The sequence below is a fragment of the Antechinus flavipes genome, chromosome 1, assembly GCF_016432865.1.
Source record: "Antechinus flavipes isolate AdamAnt ecotype Samford, QLD, Australia chromosome 1, AdamAnt_v2, whole genome shotgun sequence".
Lineage (NCBI taxonomy): Eukaryota > Metazoa > Chordata > Mammalia > Dasyuromorphia > Dasyuridae > Antechinus > Antechinus flavipes.
Window position 1 is genome coordinate 722248679 of NC_067398.1, and position 24944 is coordinate 722273622.

General features: G+C 38.5%; 2 protein-coding genes across 2 annotated transcripts in view; both read left to right on the plus strand.

Annotated features, from left to right (window-relative positions):
• Positions 1–18474: 18474 nt before the first annotated feature.
• LOC127538461 (gastrula zinc finger protein XlCGF7.1-like) overlaps positions 18475–24944 on the plus strand; it is a 38074-nt gene continuing 31604 nt past the window's right edge. The window contains exon 1 of the mRNA XM_051962530.1: positions 18475–18570. The gene's annotated coding sequence lies outside the window, so the exon portion shown is untranslated. The remainder of the gene's footprint in view (positions 18571–24944) is intronic.
• On the plus strand, positions 19568–22325 carry LOC127554979 (zinc finger protein 883-like). The gene has a single exon (XM_051987357.1). The coding sequence runs from the start codon at positions 20158–20160 to the stop codon at positions 21916–21918; it is 1761 nt and encodes a 586-aa protein (XP_051843317.1). The 5' UTR covers positions 19568–20157; the 3' UTR covers positions 21919–22325.

Here is a 24944-nt window from a genome sequence, read left to right on the forward strand (position 1 = left end):
TAGTACTTTCCTTCATTTTAAATCTGATCTCTCCTTCTTTAAAAAAAAAAAAAAAAAAAAGACAGCAATAAATTGAAAAAGATACCACATAAACACAGTCACACACACACACATATATTTATTTTTCCTTCTCTCCAAAAATAAAACAGAAACAGTTATTTTTGATTTTCCCAGGCAAAGAAAAAACTCTTAAATGGGCAGAATCGATCACTTAAAAATCCCATTAGCTCACATCCCATTTAATATCCAATGAGCTTCATGCACAATTACATTGGACCCTCACTGTAAACCTGCAGCAACATAGAAAGTACCTTCAGTCTCACTGTGTGCACAGCTCAGGCCATCAACTAAGAATGGTTGAGGGACTTGGCCTACATCCCAGTGACTGAGACTGGAATCCATACCCTGTGAATGGGCATGCATAGGTTGGTCATTCAGTAAAGTTTCAGTGATAGTGTTGCCACTTTACCGGAGGCAGCAAAAACAAAGTAATACATAAAGAAATCCTATCATTTTAAAAGTTATTTTGTATATTAAACATTATTATTTTTTAAAAAGACCAAGCTAAAGCATTATTTATAATTGACCTTTGAATATATTTGCCATTTAATGCAATAAATCTTTTAAATAATAACTAAGAAAAATTTTTGACTGATTAGTGCCCTTTTGGCACTTTCAGGAGGATTCTTGGCCTCAAATTCCAAACAATGACTTTTCATAGGATGATAACTGATCATTTATAAGATCATGGAGTACAACTCACTCATTTTATAGATGGGAAACTAAAATTCTGTGACTAGCCCAGGAAGCAAAAAAAAAAAAAAAAAAAAAATCTGAAGAATTCCATGGCTTGTCTTTCTCACTGAGACCTAATATTTATTTCATGGTAATTCCTAAAAGCATCTTGTAACCACAACTCTCATCTCCCTGCTTTCACCTCACTCACCTAGAGAGTGAATGAAGGTCCTCAGACCTTCCTGATCCAGCATCCATGGGGCTTCCTTTTGCTCAAAAAAGGGATCACATCTTCTCTGGAAACTGGAAGTCCTGGGCATAGAAATCAGTTAGGAATGAAGGATAGAAGCTTGAAATTTAGTTCTCTTTAGGCAATAGAGTAAGGATTCAAAGCTGTTGCATTTTGAGATTCACCCCATTACATTCAAACATATGAGTCTATAGTCACTCATTAGGGCTTTAATCCTAGTAATCAATGATGAGGTTTGCTATATCATCATCCTGTTGTACAACTTGTTCTGATAAAGAAACAAATTCTCTTCCCTCCATCTCCTATCAACAAGCAACAAGGATCATCCTTAACTATTTACACAAATGTCAATGTCACAAAAAGCTGAGTGACAAAATGTACTCTCTCCCTGCCCTCCCTCCCTCCCTCTCTCCTTCCTTCCTTCGACTTTGTGTGACCCTGCATAAGTCACTAATTCCCTTGCTATCTGTTTTGTTATATACAAAACAAAATCAGTCTTAAAGAACTCTAAGATCCCTTCTGATCCTGTTTCTGTGATTCTGTGCTCATGCTTGCTGGTGCTAGACTCCCAGAGTTGGAATCGATGCACCATGGTGCTCCTAGAGCAAACTCAGGAATGGCCTGTCATTTCAGCTAAATCTAAAAAATAAATTATCCAATGGTCAAAGGATATGAACAGACAATTTTCAGATGATGAAATTGAAACTATTTCCACTCATATGAAAGAGTGTTTCAAATCAGTACTGATCAGAGAAATGCAAATTAAGACAACTCTGAGATACCACTACACACCTGTCAGATTGGCTAAGATGACAGGAAAAAATAATGATGAATGTTGGAGAGGATGCGGGAAGACTGGGACACTGATGCATTGGTGGTGGAGTTGTGAACGAATCCAACCATTTTGGGGAGCAATCTGGAATTATGCCCCAAAAGTTATCAAACTGTGCATACCCTTTGATCCAGCAGTGCTACTACTGGACTTATACCCCAAAGACACACTAAAGAAGGGAAAGAGACCTGTATGTGCCAAAATGTTTGTGGCAGCCCTGTTTGTATTGGCTAGAAGCTGGAAAATGAATGGATGCCCATCAATTGGAGAATGGTTGAGTAAATTGTGGTATATGAATGTTATGGAATATTATTGTTCTGTAAGAAATGACCAGCAGGATGAATACAGAGAGGCTTGGAGAGACTTACATGAACTGATGCTCAGTGAAATGAGCAGAACCAGGAGATAATTATACACTTCAACAACAATACTGTATGAGGATGTATTCTGATGGAAGTAGATTTCTTCGACAAAGAGAAGATCTAACTCAGTTTCAATTGATCAATGATGGACAGAAGCAGTTATATCCAAAGAAAGAACACTGGGAAATGAATGTAAACTGTTTGCATTTTTGTTTTTCTTCCTGGATTATTTTTACCTTCTGAATCCAATTCTCCCTGTGCAACAAGAGAACTGTTCGGTTCTGCACACATATATTGTATCTAGGATATACTGTGACATATTTAACATGTATAGGACTGCTTGCCATCTGGGGGAGGGAGTAGAGGGAGGGAGGAGAAAAATCAGAACAGTGCAAGGGATAATGTTGTAAAAAATTACCCTGGCATGGGTTCTGTCAATAAAAAGTTATAATTATTTTTAAAAAATTATCCTCCTTGCAAAAATCAATTGCCTTTTCATCATTCGTTGACTTCTGGCTTTTCCTAATACTGAGCCATTAAACATCAATATGTGCAAATGAGAACCAGCTTCCTTGCTGAGAGGAATATCTTAATCCTTAGGAAGAAACATGGGGCTCCAAATGGTGGGCTGCAGAGGCAGCAGGCTGGAGCAAGCTTACTTGAAAACTCCTGAGGCTGGCAGGGTTGCTCTGCATTTGAAGGACAGAGAAAGCTGGCCCTGGCTTCTATGAAGTCACCTGTTTTGATTTTAGAGAATTGTAAGCTGCAAGAAATGTTATTTATTGGCATTGGGAGATGACTTAAAGTGGGTGATGAGTCAATAAGCATTTATTAAGTTAATCATGGGGAATACAAAGAAAGGCAATTGTTGGAATCCTAGTGTTAACTCAATTTGAAACAAGGTACTAAGAAGAACTAATTGATACAATGCTTGTATTTACACCTTTACTCACTGGAATTCACAACAAAAGAAAGGGGGAGATGTTAGAATCTTTACAAACTGCTAACTCATTAGAGTTGATGTTTTGGGCCAGAATCTGAAACAAGGTACTAAGTAGAACTAATTGTTACAATGCTTGTATTTACACCTTTACTCATTGGAATACACAAATATGGGAGATTCATAAAGTAAACTTTGTGAATTCTCATACTTGTGAACTCCAATGAGTACTGGTGTGAACACAAGCATTGGATCAATTAGTTCTACTTAGTACCTTGTTTCAAGTTGAGTTGACACTAGGACTCCAACAGGCAATCTGGTCCTTGACCTCAGAGGATGTCGGTACTGGATGGGATCTAAGAACCTAGAATATCAGGGCTGGGAAGACCCTTAGAACATAGGATATAGAGCTGGGATGGCCCTTAGAACCCAGAATATCAGGGCTGGGAGGGCTCTTAGAACAGGGGATGTCAGAGCTGGGCGACCTTTAGAAATCAGAATGTCAGGGCTGGGAAGCTTCTTAGAACATAGGATGTCAGAGCTGGGAAGGTCTTTAGAATAGGGGATTTCAGAGCTGAGAGGGCTTTGAAACTCAGGATGTCTGAGCTGGGAGGGCCCTTAGAATATAGGATATAAAGACTGAAAGGGCTGAAAGGGCCCTTAGGACATAGGATGTCAGAGCTGGGAGGCCCATTAATGTTCTATGACAACCTTAGAACACAGGATGTCAGGGCTGGGAGGGCTCTTGAAGGGCAAGTCCATTAACCTCTGTTCTGTTTCAATTTCCTTAAATTTCAAAATAGAAATATTATTTTCCTCCCAAGGTTATTGTGAGGATAAGATAAAATTTAGAAAGAACTGTTGTAATATGGGAGCCACCTGACAGTGGCTGCTGGTCATACGACCCAGACCAGCCAAATGAATCTCTCGTGTGAGAGGATGATACAAGGAGTGAGAGGCAGTTGCTATTCTCTGATCTCTGACTGAGAGGCCGCTGCCTTGTCTGACTTCTCTCCTCTTCCTTCTGCCTCCAATTTATCTCATTCCCTGTCCATAACACTTGTGTCAACAAAGGCTGCCCTATTACTCCTTCAGATGCTATGATCCACAGTTGGGGAAGATCTTGGAGAATTGATCTCCCCCTTAACAAAGAACTTTGAAAATCTTAAAGCACCATATATTGCTAGATATAGCAATAATAAAATTAATAATAATAATAATTATTATTTTTAGAGGAGGCAGTTCTTCTTAGCACTAAAGCCAAGCCCAATATGTACCCTTTATCTCATCTTGTTCTACCTGATCACCCTCACCATGATTTTCAGTCTTTCTAATTTTCAGTCTCTCTCTATCTACTTGTCTATTGTCTACTTATTAACTCTGGAAAATTCTTCTGTGTCTCAGTTTCCTGATCTGCAAGATGAGGATAATAAAATGTACCTTACTGGATTGTTGGGAGGATGACCAAAGACAACATATGTAAAGTGCTTTGCAAATCTTAAAGCATTAGATAAATGCTTCTCCTCTTCCTGCTTCTTCTTCCTTTCCTCCTCCTCTTTCTTCCTCCTTCTCCTCCTCTTCCTTCTCCTTTTTCTTCTTTTCATCCTTCTTATTGGAATCCCCAAGTCCTCAATACCCTCAGAAAAAGTCTTATTACTTTCTATCATTCCCATTAATTATGATTCTATATCTTTTCTCTTTTTAAATATCTCAACTCCCTGAAAAAAAGCACCTGCACTTAATATTTCACACTGTCTTCTCACTCTCCTCTGCTACCTGGCTCTTGACCTCATGTCTCAACTGAAACTACTCCTTCCAAATTTACCAGCTCTCTCCTACCCACTATATCTGTTGGCTTCTTCCCCATCTTTCTCTGTGCTTCATTTGACTCTTTTTCCCACTCTGCTTTCTAATCTCAGAAAACTAAATATTATAGATCCAAAAGGCAACAGAATGGAGCATGGAGGGGACATAAACAAAGGCTTCAGCACATTACCATTAATAGAAGCTCCTCTCTAGAATTCTGGGACACTGTTTTCTCTGAGGTTTCTTTCTAAATGTCCATCCACTCCTCAGTCTTTTTTGCTAGTTTATCATCCATACTCCATATTAACTAGTTATACCCCAAGGCTCTGCCGATCTTCTTTCTCCTAATGACTTCATCAGCTCCCACAGATTTAATGACCATCTCAGCATGTTTCCTAGACCAATTCATAGTTAGCCCTAATTTTTCTCCTGAGCGCCAGTCTTGCATCACCAGTTGCCTATTGGATTATATTAACTGGTTGTCTCAGAGGCACCTCAAACTCAGCATGTCCAAAACAGAATTCATTAGCTTTACCCACAAACCCACACTGCTTCCAAACTCCCTTATTAGGGTTGGTAGAGAGAGTCACTATTCTTCTAATCATCCAGGTCCCTCAGCCCATATGTAATTTCTAAATTTCATTTCCCCTAGATATCTAATCAAAAGTCAAATCTTGTTTTTATCTCCATCACATCCCTCTTATAGATATTTATTTTCAGCCTCCATATTCCTCCACCCTTCAGTTCAGGTTCTTGTCACATCTCACCTGGACCGCTGCCATAAATTACCTTTTGATTCTTTTTCTCTCAAATGTCTTCCTACTCAAATCCATCCTCCTCAATGCCACCAAAGTGATTTTTTAAAGTTCAGATATGATCCTAGACAATGGGAAGAAAAAGGAGTACAGTCCCTTTAGGTGCATTTCTTTTTACTCCTCTTGCCTCTTTCTACTTTCTGGTTATAGGCATGAAGGTTTTGAGCCTCAAATCCTCCCAAAAATAAATCTAGAAGCTGTATTTATAATGCTCTTGTTGGAATCTCCTTTCCTGATATTCATAGGTCCAAACATCTATCTAATTCTTTCAACCAATCCCAAGACATTTCCTCATCCTATTTTGTACAATAGCTTGAAACGTTTCATTGCTTACACTAGTTTATATTTGATTGATTGATTCAATAGAAGTTCCTAGAAATGGTTGGAATCTAGGTTACATATTTGATAATTGCTTCAGTAACTCAATCAAAAAGGAGTTCTCACCTGATGATGATGAAACTGATTAATCTTTTCCTGATATCCACAGGTCCAAAAATCTAATTCTTTCAACCAATCCCAAGACATTTCCTCATCCTATTTTGTACAATGACTTGAAACATTTCACTGTTCACCCTAGTTTATACCTTTGATTGATTCAATAGAACTTCGTAGACATGGTTAAAATCTAGTTTACATATTTGATGATTGCTTGAATAACTCAATCAAAGAGGAGTTCTTACCCGATGAAGAGGAGATTGAATGAACCCAGTTTCTGTGACTCCAAAGTCAATTATATCTTCACTCTTCACTATCTATAGTTGTCTCCATTGGTTGTAATGTAAGTCAGTCCACAAGTGTAGTGCTTTCTACTGCCAGGTACTGTGTTAAGTTCTTGGAATACAAATACAGGCAGAAAGAAAAATAGACTTTGTTCTCAGGAACTTTCTAATGGGGGAAAACTATGCTCTAAAGGAGCTAAAAAGCATAAAGGGGAAATGAAGAGCAGGACATAGAGAGGCATGAAGACAGGCTGGTTATTCTCCTTAAATGGTTGAGCCATTTAATGAAGAAGAGACATTTCATCAGAGGGAGAAGATGAAGGGATTAAAGTGTATTTCCCATATGTGAATTCCAGGGCCAGAATGATCTTCTAAGATGAAGAGAAATTCTATTAGGCTCAGATTTTTAACTACAAAATTTTTCTGAAGAAGGTTGAAAGTCATACAGTTATACAATTGTCCAAATTGCCCAAGGGACAATGGAGAGGGTCACAACTAGAAGTTGGGAGCACATGAAAAATGTGCCATTACTTAGAAGTGATATGGGATGAAGGATATCATCAGAGAAATGTCTGACCTGAAGTAAATGGGCTACTCCATTAACTAAAAGAAGTATAATTAATGGACAGATAGCCTTTGTGTTCTAGCAGTGTTAAGAGAACAGAGGTAGACTTTTGAAATGTTAAGTGAGTTTATGGATGATAGTTACCTAGGATAGACAGAAAATTGGGTTGCATTGTTGAAAGAAATTCCCACGTTCATGATATCACAAATATATTAAAGAATATGGAGCAACAGAGTATGTGTCATAGTGGTTACTGAATTTGAGCGCTTAGGAGGATGTTAAGAGCAAAGGAGAGGTTTCAAGGATCTTATTTCTTGATCCCATTTCTCATAAGCTTATGGTCTGCATGGGCAAGGTTCTCCTCCATTTTTCCAGGCATTTGGGATTCAGATGGATTGTTCTCACCTTTCCTATTTTTGTATAAAATGCGGGTAGAGCTAGTGACTCACTTTTATTTTCTATGGCAATGTGGCAGCCCCCTGTGATAAAAATACTCTGACTACACATAAATATATATGATGCAGCTGGAAGCTTTGGTTCAGCATCAAAAACATTGGTGGATTTAGCCATGTTGTTAAAGAGCAAATCTAAATAAAAGAGAGACAAAAAAGGGCTTACCCTGATCTTCTCTAGGACAATAATAACAGCTCCTATTTGTGGAATAGTGCATAGTTTTCAAAGAGGAAAATAGAATATGAAAAATTCAGGTAAATTGTCCAAAGACAGACCAATAAGTGTCAGAACCAAGCTTTAGACCATGGATCTCTAGAGCCATTTTATCATTTTTATTTCTTTCTCTCCCCCCACCCCAACTTAATATAGAACTTGTGTTGCTGCAAATACAAGATACTTAGTATTCAGTTAGATTTGGGCTCAAGTCTCATTTTTAACACATACTTTCTGACATATATGTGATCCTGGGTTGGTCATTTCACTTTTGTCACAAATAAATGTCCAATACTATGAATTGAAGATCAGATGTCTCTTTACATCGGTAGAGAATTTCCCCTCTGGGACTTCCTCCTTATGCCAATAAAATGCAGTTTAAAATACAGCTTAATTTCTTTTTGTCTTTTTCTGCCTTTCTGTGTCTCTGTCTGTCTGTCTGTCTGTCTGTTTCTTCTCTGTCTCTGATTCTGGTTCTTGTCTATCTCTATCTGTCTATATCTCTGTCACTTTCTTCTCTGTCTCTGTCTCTCTCCACTCCTTTCCCCTAGAACCTCTCCATGCTGCAGCTTTTAATTTTTTCAAAAATCATTCAAGCCTAAGGTAGTATTTCCATTCCATTCAAATACAGTTAACATTGATTAAACAAACACTGTAGGAGCAGCTCAATGTGCAATGGTTAGAGCACCAGCCCTGGAGTCAGGAAGACATGGGTTCAAATGTGACTCAGACATTTGACTCTTATTATTGGATGACCCTGGATAAAACACTTAATCTTGATTGACTCCCCAAACAACTGCCCTTCCAACTACTGCATGTAAAGTACTGTTTTAAGGACTAGGGATACAAACACAAAGCAATTTTAAAATAGTCTCTGCTCTATCATTTCCCAGAAATGGTATCAGTTCTTTCTTTGTCTCCAAATGAGGAAATCTCTAAACTCAGCTAGGGGGACAGAGATTGCTCTGATTCTGAAGGATGCTGAACAAGGATAATTTACATTAAACAGCACTCCTTCATTAAATATATATTCTGTACTTGTCGGCATCATGCTAGATTCTGAAAATGCAGATGATGGAATGGACCCTGCCCCAAAGAGTTTAGTTTCATCCCAGGAGACAACGCAATCTAATTGTATGAAATAAATTATTAGCTCTTATAGTGAGTATCTTAGTATGAAAAGAATCTAGCACTGATTGGGACAGAGGAAGCCACTGATAAATGCTTATTTCCTTCCCCTGTCCCAATAAATAAGGGTGCGTGTGTGTTTGTGTATGTATGTGTACAAAGGTACCAAGAAGAGAGATGGAATATTGTAATTTAAGAATAATATAACAACCAGTTATTAAGCATTTATTAGCTCTCGATATTTGATCTGGGAACTGGCAGGGGTAAAAACTCAGATAACATATCAGTCCTACCCTCAATATCATGAAATTATATTTTACATGATGGCACAAATATAACCTTTTGGGAAGAGGAGAATAAAGGAAGAAAATCATTGTGAGGGCTAGGGATGTTGACCCCTTGGTTCCTAGTCTGAAAAATCCATGTAAATTTTTTTTTGGCTCTCCCTTTATACCAGAGAAGAAAGAGCAATGATACCAACGATGAGGATGACAGCAGCAATAAATAACATTTGTATAAAAAATATATAACAAACTGTATAGTTTACAAGATTTATTGTTCATATAAACTCATGGGAGACACATGAAAGCTTTATGAGTCAGATATTATAATTTTTATTATATCAATTTTATATAAGGAGAAATTGAGTTTAAGAAATATTACATGACCTAGATCATAGTTTCATAATCAGAATGTTTTGAGGTTAGCATTTAAACCCAAGACTTTCTGATATCATGTTTATAGAATGGTGGTGCCTTTAGGTCAGGAAAACCTGTGTTCAAAGACCACCTGGGACATTCACTTGGGGAAGCAGAAGTGAGTCACTGGACACATTCGTGCTTCATTTGTAAAACAGATGATAATCCTTCTTGGACTGATATCACAGGGTTGTTGTGAGGCTGTGAATTGCTTTCCCAATTCCTCAGGGTTCCATAAATGCAGCTCCTATTTTTATCCACTATTTCATGCTGCCTCCCAGTTATAAGTCCTGGACCTGAGAGACATCCCAGAAGCCATGTCTGATTCCTTCATTTTACAATTGGGGAAAGTGAGACGTTCATGGATACTCCTGATGATCACAGAGGTATCACTGATTTGGAGGTAAAAGAGACTCAGAAGCCATCTAAATATCTTCTAAATAAGGACTCAGACTCAGAGAAAGTGACTTGCTCAAAATCCAGCAGTTAGTAAGGGATAAATCTGGGACTGGAATCCAAATCCTCCAGGGTTTTGTCCATTGTCTCCCAGTCTTTAAGATCACTTAAGAGACCTCTTTGTTCTTCCCGGATACCATGCTGGGGTTAAAGGTTTAAGCAAAGGATTCCAGCTACAGGCAAATTTTTATCTGTATTTACTTTCTCCTTCCCCATGAATGATTCTTCTCTGGTATTCAGGCCTGTGAGACTGGGAATCAAGGAATGGAGTAACCTTTCTCTTTGAGAAGAAGGCCTCATTAGGCTAAACTATCAGGATTAGAGAGAGGCAAGAAAGGATTCTCAGACAAATTTGGGAAGACATGCTACAAAACTGCACCCCAAGGTGACTTTGCAAATGAGATCTGTCATCTTGTGTGCATTTGCCAGGAAAAAGGAAAGAAAGAAACATTTTGCAGAAATGAAGTAAAATGTGACCTTTAATTTTTTTTTCCTATTGACTATTCTGAGTTGGGGAATTTGGCTTGAGTGTCTGAATGTGTTTACTGGATTCTTAGAACTGTTCTTTCAAAAGCTTGATGTTCATCAAAATACATTTCTCAAAGTACTTCTGACCCTACATTTTGAACTGATGTCTCATAAAAGGGAAATGGACTTTTAATTCTTCCTGATTTGGTGCCCACCCACATAGTGTATGAAGCCGCATTTGAACTCAGATCTTTATCCACTGAACCATCCAATGGAAAAACTCATTAGCTCAAAATGATAATTATGCTTACATAGAGCTCCTTAATTCTGGATAATAGATGCACTTCCCAGGTGCTAAGAGAGAAATTACTTTAGACTCTTGAGATTTTCTGAAATAACTTATCACTACCACCACAGCAACAAGAACTCAAATCAATAGGGAGTCACTCTTCACATCATTTTGAATAGGGTTATGCATTCAAAGGAGTAAAAAAAAAGTGGAATGTTGAAAAAGAATTTTTTTTTTAAGTTTGTGAAAAGGTTTTAAAACAAAGAGATAAAAACTAGAATTTCTGGATAGAAATTGCAGAGAGAAAAAAATTAGATTCTGTGTAATGTAAAAATCTCCCCATCTTCTGAACAAGTAAAATAGGCTACCTTGGAAGATACTGAGCTTTCCATTCCTGGAGATCTGCATGTGAAGGCTAAATAATAATTTATCAAGAACTGATAACATCTCTGCTCCTTTCCAACTCTGGAAATTCTATGATTTTCCTTCCCTATCTTGATGAAGTAATTGACTTCTCATTTTGTCAAAAGACTCATGCAACCATAAAAACCAATATATTACACCCTGGGAGACATTTAAAATGATTTTTTTTTAACATGAAGACTATATAATAGATAAGCCCTTTTCCTTCCAGAAAATGATTGAAGATTTATAGGTATTATTTCCCTTGTGCATCAATTTATATGCATATCTGTCTGTACAGTATTTAGTGAAGATATCATCCTGGGCATGTTGTGCAAAGGTGTAGAAAACATAGAAAAAGCACTCTGAAAAACTTGGCCCTCTTTAATTCTTTAGGGCACTATTAACATCTTTCATCTTTCATGTAGAGAGGAATAGGTTTGATCAATGGCCTTATGTAGAAACCCAGAATTGAGGTGGGAAAGGCCCATGGCTGGTGGCTGAAGTTACAAATTTTGACAGAATTTGCTGGTTGGAAAACTGAGTAGTAAAATGCTAATGAGAGGTGTGAGGCTTTTCTTGATTAGTGGATGAGTATGATGCCCTTTAGCATGGAAGCAGATCTAGGTCTGAATGTTCTTAGTGAATTGGGATTGATCTTGCTGGACTTTTATTATAGTGTCCCAGAAGAAGTTTGTGGCTACTTTGAATTTAAGAGCTGGGGATGGATTAACCTGGACAAAATCAGGCTTCTGATTGAAATCCAATATTATCTATAGGTCACAGAGTAGTTATTAAATGCCTCTTATGTGCCAAACAACAAAGAGGATATATATTTATATATTAGTCCTTTCCTCCCATTCCATGTGTAATCTCTCTTTATACTTCTCTCTTTCTCTGTCTTCCCCCCTCACATTTGGTCCATAATTTGACTTTTTAAGTCAAAAAGTGGCAAATACTTCATCCATTCCAAATTTGCTTGTAATTTATTGGAAAGAATGGACAACACATTGGAAGAGAGAATCAGAAGCCTAAAGATCTATATAGGTTAGAACAATGGCCAAGATCTTACAACGTGAAATATAATAGGAATAAAATGACATCAAAATACAAACTGTGTAATTATTAGGTGGGAGAGGTATGGCTTGAGAATTGTCAAAAAAAATCTGTCTTAGTGAATCACAAGATCATTATGAATCAACAGTATAAGAAAGCAGCCCCCAATAGCTAATGTGATCTTAGGGTCCATTAATAGAAGCACAAAATCCAGAATTAGGATTATGAGGGTCTTGTATACTGTAAACAGATCAAATCATTGTACTATGCTTTGGGTACTATACATAGGCTTTTAAAAAAAAATTAATTACTTTTTCCATAAAAAATATGATTTTATTTCCATTAAGAAAGAAAAACGATCCCTTTTGTAAACATGGAAAGTCAAGCAAAAGAAATTCAATATTAGCCATGGGCAAAAAAAAAAAAAATTTCAATTAGCACTCTGAATCAGTCAGTTCTGTGTTTACAAAAGTCAGTAGTATGTTTCACTATTAGTCTCCTGTGATCATGATTGGTCATTGAATTGATCGCAACTCCCAAATCTTTCTTTTAAATTTTTGAAAAAAAATTATTTTATTATTGGGGTAAAACAAGCATTTCTATAATATAGTATATAAAATATGCTGGCAAAGATTATCTTTATAATATATTGCTATCACAGAAATTGTTCTCCTGATTCTGCTCATTTCCCTCTGCACCAGTTTATACAAATCAAAACTTCAAGAAACATAGTGGCCAAATTCCAGAACTACCAGACGAAGGAAAAAATACTGCAAGCTGCTAGAAATAAATCAGTTCAAATATAGAGGAGGCACAATAAGGATTACTCAGGATCTAGCAGCATCTACATTAAAGGATCAAAGATCCTGGAATATGATATTCCAAAAGGCTAAGGAACTTGGTATGCAGCCAAAAATAACTTGCCCAGCCAAAATGAGCATCTTTTTCCAGGGAAGTAGATGGACATTCAATGAAATAAGTGAATTTTATCTATTTTTGATGAAAAAACCAGAACTGAGCAAAAAATTTGATCTACAAATACAGAACTCAAGAGAAGCCTAAAAAGGTAAAAAGAAATCTTGGGAACTATATTTCAGCTATAAAGATATATAAAGAACACATGTACACTTTGTTCTAGAAATTAGAGATGGAAAGGAGATTGTACCCGGAAAAGGGGGTACTACATCTCATGAAGAAGCAAAGGAAACCTATTATATCTGAGAGAAAGAATGAAGAGGGATGAACATAGTGTGCATCTTACTGCCATCAGAATTGGCTTAAAGAGAAAAATAATAGATATATTCAATTTATGGTGAAACTTCTCCCACCTCATTGAAAAGTGGAAGGGGAAAAGTGAAAAGAGAAGGAGAAAGCTAAGCGGAGGGGAATAAAGAAATTGTGAGGAAAAGGAGTAAGACAGGGGGAGGAACTCTAAGATGGGGGAGGGATAGTAAAAAGGGAGGGCTGTGAGAAGCAAGGGGTGCTCACAAGTTTAATACTGGGGAGGGGTGTAAGGAGGAAGGAAAGGGAAAAAGCATAAACAGGGTTAACAATTTGTCAAGTAATACAGAATTGGTCATTCTATCCATAAATGTGAATGGGATAAACTCCCCCATAAAGAGGAAGCAATTAGTAGACTGGATTAAAAGCCCGAATCCTATAATATATTGTTTACAGGAAACACACCTGAAGCAAGGTGATATATACAGAGTAAAGGTAAAAAGTTAGAGCAGAATCTACTATGCTTCAGGTGAAGTAAAAAAAGCAGGAGTAGCCATCCTCATCTCAGATCAAGCAAAAGCAAAAATTGATCTAATTAAAAGAGATAAGGAAGGGCACTATATCTTGCTAAAGGGTAGCATAGATAATGAAGCAATATCAATATTAAACATATATGCCCCAAGTGGTATAGCATTTAAATTCTTAAAAGAGAAATTAAGAGAACTGCAAGAAGAAATAGACAGCAAAACTATAATAGTGGGAGATCTCAACCTTGCACTCTCAGAATTAGATAAATCAAACCACAAAATAAATAAGAAGTCAAAGAAGTAAATAGAATACTAGACAAATTAGATATAATAGATCTTCGGAGAAAACTAAATGGAGACAGAAATGAGTACACTTTTTTTCCAGCAGTTCATGGAACCTATACAAAAATTGACCATATATTAGGACATAAAAACCTCAAACTCAAATGCAGTAAGGCAGAAATAGTAAATGCATCCTTTTCAGACCACGATGTAATGAAAATTACATTCAATAAAAAGCCAGGGGAAAATAGACCAAAAAATAATTGGAAACTAAATAAGCTCATGCTAAAGAATGATTGGGTGAAACAGCAAAACCCAAACATAATAATTTCATCCAAGAAAATGACAATAATGAGACATCATACCAAAATGTGTAGGATACAGCCAAAGTAGTAATAAGGGGAAATTTCATATCTCTAAAGGCCTACTTGCATAAAATAGAGAAAGCGAAGGTCAATGAATTGGGCTTGCAACTTAAAATGTTAGAAAAGGAACAAATTAAAACCCCCCAATCAAACACTAAATTTGAAATACTAAAAATAAAAGAAGAGATCAATAAAATTGAAAGTAAAAAAAAAACTTGAATTAGTTAATATAAGTAAGAATTGGTTCTATGAAATAGACAATCCCTTAGTAAATCTGATTTTAAAAAAAGGAAAGAGGAAAAATCACATTGGTAGTCTTAAAAATGAAAAGGGAGAACTCGCCACTAATGAAGAGGAAATTAGAGCAATAATTAGGGGTTATTTTGCTCAACTTTATGCCAATAAATTCAATAACTTAAATGAAATGGAAGAATACTTTCAAAAATATAGCTTACGCAGATTAATAGAGGAAGAAGTAAATAGACTAAACAGTCCCATTTTAAAAAAAGAAATAGAACAAGGTATTAACCAACTCCCTAATAAAAAATTCCCAGGACCAGATGGATTTACATGTGAATTCTACTAAACATTTAAAGAACAATTAACTCCAATGCTATATAAACTATTTGAAAAAATAGAGATTGAAGGAATCCTACCAAATTCCTTTTATAACACAGACATGGTACTGATACCTAAACCAGGTAGGTTAAAAACAGAGAAAGAAAATTATAGACCAATCTCCCTAATGAATATTAATGCTAAAATCTTAAATAAAATATTAGCAAAAAGATTACAGAAAATCATCCCCAGGATAATACACTATGACCAAGTAGGATTTATACCAGGAATGCAGGGCTGGTTCAATATTAGGAAAACTATTAGCATACATTATATCAATAACCAAATTAACAAGAACCATATGATCATATCAATAGACACAGAAAAAGCATTTGATAAAATCCAATATCCATTCCTAATAAAAAACACTTGAGAGGAGAGGAGTGAATGGACTTTTCCTTAAAATAGTCAGGAGCATATATTTAAAACCATCAGTAAGCATCATATGCAATGGGGAAAAACTGGAACCTTTCCCATTAAGATCAGGAGTGAAACAAGGTTGCCCACTATCACCATTATTATTCAATATTGTATTAGAAATGCTAGCCTTGGCAATAAGAGTCAAGAAAGAGATTAAAGGAATCAGAGTAGACAATGAGGAAACCAAACTATCACTCTTTGCAGATGATATGATAGTATACCTAGAGAACCCAGAGATTCTACTAAAAAGTTACTAGAAATAATTCATAACTTTAGCAAAGTTGCAGGATACAAAATAAATCCATATAAATCCTCAGCATTTTATACATCACCAACAAACTCAAACACCAAGATATAAAGAGAAATTCCATTCAAAATAACTGTTGATAGCATAAAATATTTGGGAATCTATCTACCAAAGGAAAGTCAGAAATTATATGAGCAAAATTATAAAACGCTTTCCACATAAATAAAGTCAGATTTAAATAATTGGAAAAATATTAAATGCTCTTGGATAGGCCGAGCAAATATAATAAAGATGACAATACTCCCTAAACTAATCTATTTATTTAGTGCTATACCAATCAGACTCCCAAGAAAATATTTTAATGACCTAGAAAAAGTAACAACAAAATTCATGTGGAAGAACAAAAGGTCAAGAATTTCAAGGGAATTAATGAAAAAAAAAACATCAAATGAAGGTGGCCTAGCTTTACCTGATCTAAATCTATATTATAAAGCAGCATTCATCAAAACCATTTGGTATTGGCTAAGAAATAGATTAGTTGATGAGTGGAATAGGTTAGGTTCACAAGACACAATAGCCAATAACTATAGCCATCTAATGTTTACAAACCCAAAGAGCCTAACTTTTGGGATAAGGATTCATTATTTGACAAAAACTGCTGGGAAAACTGGAAATTAGTATGGCAGAAATTAGGCATGGATCCACACTTAATATCATATACCAAGATAAGATCAAAATGGGTCCATGATTTAGCCATAAAGAATGAGATCATAAATAAATTAGAGGAACATAGGATAATTTACCTCTCAGACTTGTGGAGGAGGAAGGAATTTGTGATCAAAAAAGAACTAGAGATCATTATTGATCACAAAATAGAAAATTTTGATTACATCAAATTAAAAAGCCTTTGTACAAACAAAACAAATGCAAACAAAATTAGAAGGGAAGCAACAAACTGGGAAAACATTTTTACAGTCAAAGTTTCTGATAAAGGCCTCATTTCCAAAATATAGAGAGAATTGACTGAAATTTATAAGAAATCAAGCCATTCTCCAATTGATAAATCTTCAAAGGATATGAACAGACAATTTTTAGATGATGAAATTAAAACTATTTCCATTCATATGAAAGAGTGTTCCAAATCACTATTGACCAGAGAAATGCAAATTAAGATGACTCTGAGATATCACTACATACCTGTCAGATTGGCTAAGATGACAGGAAAAAATAATGATGAATGTTGGAGGGGATGAGGGAAAACTGAGACACTGATGCATTGTTGGTGGAGTTGTGAACGAATTCAACCATTCTGGAGAGCAATCTGGAATTATGCCCAAAAAGTTATCAAACTGTACATTCCCTTTGATCCAGCAGTGTTTCTACTGGGCTTATACCCCAAAGAAATACTAAAGAAGGGAAAGGGACCTGTATATGCCAAAATATTTGTGGTAGCCCTGTTTGTAGTGGCTAGAAATTGGAAAATGAATGGATGCCCATCCATTGGAGAATGGCTGGGTAAATTGTGGTATATGAAGGTTATGGAATATTATTATTCTGTAAGGAATGACCAGCAGGATGAATACAGAGAGGACTGGCGAGACTTACATGAACTGATGCTAAGTGAAATGAGCAGAACCAGGAGATCATTATACACTTCGACAACGATATTGTATGAGGACATATTTTGATGGAAGTGGATTTCTTTGACAAAGAGACCTGAGTTTCAATTGATAAATGACAGACAAAAGCAGCTACACCCAAAGAAAGAACACTGGGAAAGGAATGTGAACTATCTGCATTTTTGTTTTTCTTCCCGGGTTATTTATACCTTCTGAATCCAATTCTCCCTAAGCAACAAGAGAACTGTTTGGTTCTGCACACGTATATTGTATGTAGGATATACTGTAACCTATTCAACATGTAAAGGACTGCTTGCCATCTGGGGGAGGGGGTGGAGGGAGGGAGGGGAAAAATCGGAACAGAAGTGAGTGCAAGGGATAATGCTGTAAAAAATTACCCCGGCCTGGGTTCTGTCAATAAAAAGTTATTATTAAATAAAAATTAAAAAAAAAAAAAAAGGAATGTCTATAAAACCTTTATCTCAAACATTAAGAGGGGAAGGTTATAACCTGAGGCAGAAAAACCACATCGGACAATTGGAGAAACTGGGTCACGACATTAAAAGGGGACTTTGGCACAAGAGCAGGTGAAGGTGAAAGAGAATACGCGAGGTGGCTTCAAGCTCACCATTAAAGAAACGCAACAGCCGGGACCTTGGCAAGCGGAGGGAGGAGAAACGGAAGCCGCGTCGGCTTTTATTTCCTCGGTTCCCGGATCACTGCGGGCAGAGACGGCGGCCGCGACATTTAAGGAGGAAAGCCGGGGGGATCGGGGCAGCGTCCTAGAAAGCAGAGACGGGGTCTTTCCCACCAGCGTATGATCGAAGCGAAGGTTCCCCAGTAGTGAGAGCGAGCGCGGACGTTGGAGGACAATGACGGAGAGCTGAGGGCTGGATGTGGGGCTGAAGAAAACTTCCCAAATCCCCGGGACTGAGCCACCCTTGCGGTTTGTGTCACTGCGCACGCGTGGCCTCGGCTCCCGCTGTCAGCCTCGCTCAGAAGGAGGGGCCCCCGGCTTCAGTCGTGACTGTGCGCAGGCGCAACTCCGGCTCCGGCTGTAGCAGCGGTAGCAGAGTGAGGGCAGGTAAGTCTCAGTGCTGACAGTGCGCATGCGCGTGGGCACTGCTGAGCCCCGGCCCTTGACCCTGTGTGTGGCCACGGTTTCTCTCCCGCGCGTGTGCGCACAGTGCATGTGGATAAGCTCCTGAGTCTGTGCCAGTAACAAGCGTTTGTTAGGTGCCCGTGCGTGTGTGTTGCCCCCCCCCCATGTCCCGCAGCCTCCCCTCCCCCCTCGGGTCTGGCCAGCGCCCCTTTCAGCAGCCCCTCCCCCATTGCGGCGGGACCCACGCTGCCTCCTCTCCCTGCCCTCTCTCCCCTCCCCCACGGGGCGTCCTGTTGTTGCTGCGGCTTTCCTCTCCTGCCCGGGGTCCCCGCCCCCCATCCTTCCCTGGTCACTTCTGCCTCCTCTGTACAGCCCGGAAGCCCTCTCCTGGCCGCGCCCAGCCCGTCTCTCCTCCCTCCAAGAAGCCTCTTCTAGGGTCATTGCTGGGCTTGGTGAAAAGGGGGAGACCGCGCGCCTCGGGGTCCCGGCAGAAGGAAGGGCCGGAGGCCAGGGTGACGGCAGCCCCTTAGGGGAAGGAGCTGAGCCCCGCTGTGGGACTCCCCGCTGTCCTGCGGCTGCCCTCTCCCCCCAGGCCGCTCCCTGCCCCTCCCTGGGGAGGTTTGGCCTGCAAGGAGCCCGGGGCCCTGGGGATGCGGCTCCTCCTGGGCTCCGAGGCCCCGGTGGGAGGTCAGGTGGTTGGCAGTTGCTGCAGCCCTGGCCGTGCTTTGAGACCCCCCTCCCCAAGGGACACTGGGGGGATGACTTGTGGCCCGGCTCAGGCAGGGGTTTGACTTGCCGGCCCCCTGGGAGCTGGTTGTTAGTGATCATTGGGAAAGAGAAGGATCTGTTCCCTCAGAACACTTGGGGTCTTCCAACTTGACTTAGCCCAGGTGGATGTTCCAAGTGCGGGAGCCAGCCCGAAGCTGGAGGCACCAGACATTTCTCCTACTTGTGTCTGTGGCCATTGGTAGGGGGCCTCAGGGAGCGAGGGACTCTGGGGAAGCCAGAGGGAAGCTGCTGACAAGGTCTGCTTTGGCTCCCCACCTCCCTCTGGTGTTGTCACCTTTCCTGAGAAGGCAAGGAGGGCGGGACCACCTGTGTTCTATTTGCACATCAACAGCAGGGGCTTATACTTCCCCCAGGTGCTAACTCAGGGGGCTGTGGGATGCTCCATAGTTAGCACTTGTCCAGTGTGCTGGGGGATGTAATCATGCTGAGGTATTTAAGGGCTGGGAAGACTGGAAAGAGTCACTTCATCTTGGACCATCTTGGTGGCTCTCCTGCCTCCTTCTCTCCTCCAGGCAGACCAAGGCTGGTCCCGAGAACCTCCAGAGAGCTAGTCCCGACACCACCTTTTGGAACCCGACGTGGGCCTCTGGAAAGCGTAGAATATTTTGTCTCCCCAATTTGGGGCACAAGGAAGCACACTGTGTTTGGTGCCCAAGTGAGGCCTTAGACGTGGGGTTCTGGACATTAAGCCTTATTCTCAGCAGCTCAACTGACAGGAGTGTCAGGTTCAGTGGAGAAATCTCCCTGACCTATAAGACTTTGCTCATCCCTAGGCAGCAGATGGAGCCCAAAGAGAGTGTGACTTCTGGCTTTCCCATGGCCCCCATTCAGGAACCAGTGACCTTCCAGGATGTGGCCGTGGACTTCACCTGGGAGGAGTGGATGATCCTGGAGCCTGCCCAGAGGGCCCTGCACAGGAACGTGATGCTGGAGAACTACCAGAACCTGGTCTCTGTGGGGATTCCTGTTTCCAGACTGGATCTGATCTCTGTGTTGGAGAAGCACAAAGGAGCCTCGAGTCTGAAGAGCAGAGATTCCAGTGGGTCTCAAAAAGATTTCTTTAGTGAAGACACTGGATTTGAAGTCAAGAATATAAATGTGATGCAGAGCATTTGCCTGGGAATATCCTCTGAAAAGAGGCTCCCAAAGGGCATGGCCTGGCATTGCAATATGAATGAAGCCCGGGAATATGATATGAATTTAGAAAAACAGAAGAGACTATCCAGAGAAATGACCATTCCCAGAAAGACTTTGAATAATGTGAGTGTGCCTCAGGGTATCGCATCTGGGAAGAGCTTCAGTTTTGGGCCAATCTGTGTTGCACTGGGGAAGGAAGCCGTGAAGAAAAGTCTAGATAAATATGAAACAGTTGGAAAGAGCTTGAGCGGTTTTTCGAGCCTAATTACATATAACACATTTTCTTTAGAGAAGGACTTTTCTGAGTACAGCAAAGGCAAGAAACCTTTCAGGTGTCACTCAGGATTATTTAAGTTTCATAGAATAGATTCTAGAGAAAATCTCCATGAACAGAGTAAATGTGGAAAAGTATTTGGAACATCAAATCTTACTGAAAATCAGGGAAGTCCCACAGGAGACAATCATGAGTATGGAAAAGGCTATTTCCACAAAAGAAGCTTGACTGAACTTAAGAAAAATCATACTGAATTGAAACCCTTTAAATGTGATGAATGTGGTAAACCCTTTAGTAGGAGGGAACACCTTATTGCACATCAGAGAACTCATACTGGAGAGGAACCTTTTATTTGTAACGAATGTGGAAAAAGCTTCCTCTATAAAAGTAACCTGATTGCTCATCATAAAATTCATATGGGGGAGAACCATCGGAGAACTCATACTTCATGTAATATATGTGGGAAAGCCTTCACCACCACGAGATACCTTCTTTCTCATCAGAGAATTCATACTGGAGAGAAGCCCTTTGAATGTAAGGAATGTGGAAAAGCCTTCAGCCATCGAGGATGCCTTACTGTACATCAGAGGACTCACACTGGAGAGAAACCATTTGTATGTAAGGAATGTGGGAAAGGTTTTAGTCAGAGGCACAGTCTCACTATTCATCAGAGAGTTCATACTGGAGACAAACCCTTTGTATGTAATGAATGTGGAAAAGGCTTCAACCAGAGACGATACCTCATTTGTCATCAAAGAATTCATACTGGAGAGAAACCCTTTGAATGTAACGAATGTGGAAAAGTCTTCAGCCATCGAGGATGCCTTACTGTACATCAGAGGACTCACACTGGAGAGAAACCATTTGTATGTAATGAGTGTGGGAAAGGTTTTAGTAGGAAGTGTATCCTTATTACTCATCAGAAAATTCATACTGGAAATAAACCTTTTGTATGTAAGGAATGTGGAAAAGCCTTTACCCAGAGAGGATGCCTTACTATACATCAGAGAACTCACACTGGAGAGAAACCTTTTGTATGTAATGAGTGTGACAAAGGCTTTAGTAGGAGGTCTAGCCTTAATACTCATCAGAAAATTCATTCAAAAGAGAAACAGAATTTGTTGAAATAGAGAGATTTCAAACAGGAACTACCTCTTCACTGTCACCAGAGAATTCATATGATTTGGGCAACTCAGTAGGAGAAAAATCTATTCTTCCTAAAATAATTCATTATGGCTCTTTTTGGTTAACATGCCACCTGCACTTCTCAACCTGGGTTTTTTCCTTCCCCTCCAAATCCAACACATGAAAAAACTGACATTGTATGTATTGTTTCACACTGAGTCCATCATACTTATAAAGAAGAGGGGATGGGATGGAGTACCATGATTTTCCCTCAGAATTTGATTTGGTTTTTATAAGTTCTTTAATCTGATTTCTAATATATTGATGTATTTCAAAAGTGTAATTGATGTATGTAATATATTGATGTACTTAATGTATTGATATATTTAATAAATGATATTCTATTCATTAATTTTTTACATTATATTAATATATGATTTTTGAGCAATAATCATTTTGGTGCCTGCTTTAGCTGTATGCCAGAAATTTTGGAATATTGACTCACTTTTACGATTGTCTTTGAACCTGTTCCTGTTTCTACAATCTGTCCCTTGACTGACATATTTAACATTTCACTATTTCAGTTTCCATTTAAAACTAACTTTTGCAGTGCTGTCTAAATTGATTATTATTTTACTTATATTATCATCTATGAAGGGATTAGTATTTCTGATATATATATATATATATATATATATATATATTATATATATATATATATATATATATATATATATATATATTTATATTTAAATTTCCTTTTTAAAAAAAGGAAATTCCTTGGACATCAAGGAGATCAAATGAGTCAATTCTTGAATAAATACATCAAATAAATACACTCATTGGAAGGAGAAAAACTGAAAGTGAATCTCATATATTTTGGCCAATAAAAAGAACGGGCTCATAAAAAAAAAAAAAAAAAAAAAGCAAGAGAAAAGAACTGATAATGGGAGAGACTGAAGGGAAAAGGAGAATAGGAAAGAAATCGTTTATCAAACAAATTGTGACATTGTTCCAATTCATTCATGTGCCATGGCATTGTTTCCTGACATAATTCATTCCACTTTCAGATTTGTTTTTATTATTAGGAAGTTTTACATTATGAGGGTCCTCTCAGCAATTTCCATCCATTTATCTCAATGGATAAATAAAACAATTGTAATTTCGCTTCCACATGCTGCCTCTTCAAATAGTTAGAGAGCTACCTCTCCTCTCCCAATAAATCTTCTCTTCTTCAGGCTGCTGGACACATTCCAACATATCCATGTCCTTTCTAAATTGTAGCATCACTATCAATGGAGGACTATCTGGACAAGTTAGGATACATGAAGGTGGTACAATAATATTATAATATGAGAAATGATGAAGGAACAATTTCTGAGAAACCTGGAAAGATTTATATGAATTCTTTCATCATTAGTCCTTGCAGAATGTCATAGATCATTGTATTGCTGAGAATCGCTACATCCCTCATTGTACAATATTGCTCTTCATGGTGTACATGTTTCCCAGGTTCTATTCACTTCCCTTTGAATCATTATATCTAAGTCTTCCCCAGTTTTTTGCATTCTTGTTTCATCCTGTCCCTCCTCAAAAGTGTTTGCTTCTAACTACCTTCTGGCCTACAATGCACTTTCTTCAATCACCCTTCCCTCTTGTCATAACACAAAACCCTCCTATTTTCCTGCAGGGAAGAAGGGAGAGATATCTATACCCAACTGAGTGTGCATGTTATTTCCTCTTCGAGCTAATTCTGCTGAGATTGAGGTATACTCATGCCCCCTGGTCTCTTCCTCCTTTGCTACAAAGTTGTTATGGGCCAGAACTCTAAACTTGAAAAAAGGATCCTTACGAGGTGCTAAGTCAGTGGAATTAATAAGACAATGGTTATCTAGTTTAACATGGTGATTAATAGTTCTTTAGTTCAGTACATGTACTTAGTATTTAATGTAGTCTACAAGATTCACACCTACAATGATGTAATTATAATAAAATATATAACAGCAGGGATGTAGAAACACATTCATTCCATAGTCCAACTTTGTGGTGGCTGGAGGCTGAAGCACAAGCCTGGGGACTCAGGGCCAGATTCATTCACTCCATCTCACACCATTGTGGCCTCCTGCACTTCCCCCACTGAGACTAAGGCTGGCCTGAAAGGCTCTCCAGAAAGCTGCCCAGCCCCAGGCAAGGAGAAAATAAAGAATTTGGACTTTAATACCTGGCTATTCTCATGGTGATTACTGAACTGAAACAAAGGCTAGTCCAGAAACCTCCAGATAACCAATAAGAAAATTAAACAATGTAACAACTTTTTTGTCAGATCATTTCTGCTATTCCATCTCTCCATTTCCTTCTGTCTACTCTCCGCCATCTTGGTTCCATCTTCCAAAGTAGAGCTTTCTATATGAAAGCATTTCCTAAAAATGATACCAGAGGAAGGACGTAGAAAAATTTTGATAGATTAGATGATTGGAAAGAATTGAAGATGAAATTTTGGTAGCAATACATTGAGTCTTATATTTATTTTCACTTGCCAGACTAAGAAAGGGAAAAGCATGATGAGACAATCAACTGATGAACATTTATTAAGAGCTTGCTTTATGTAAGACACTGAGCCAAATGATTGGAAGCCAAAAGAAGCAGTACACAGTCTCTACATTAAGAATCTCACAATCCAATGGGGAAAACCACAAGAAAAGTAATGTGTATAAATCACACAGAACTTAGAGAGTCAGCAAGACTTGAATTCAAATCCAAGGTCAGAAACTTAGTTAGCTGGATGATACTGGATATGTCACAGTTGACCTTATCTGTAAATTGGGGTAGAGAAGGAAATGGCAACAGAACAAAGTGTCTTTGCCAAGAAAACCCCAAATATAGTCACAAAGACTCTGCTTGATTGATTGATTCAGGCAGGGAATAAGTGGCAACTTTTCAAGCTTTTTATAATGAGAATTATTGAGGTATTGAATAGAAAAGAATGTCACTGAGGGATAAAATTTCCATAGAAATCTTAGGGAAAATTACT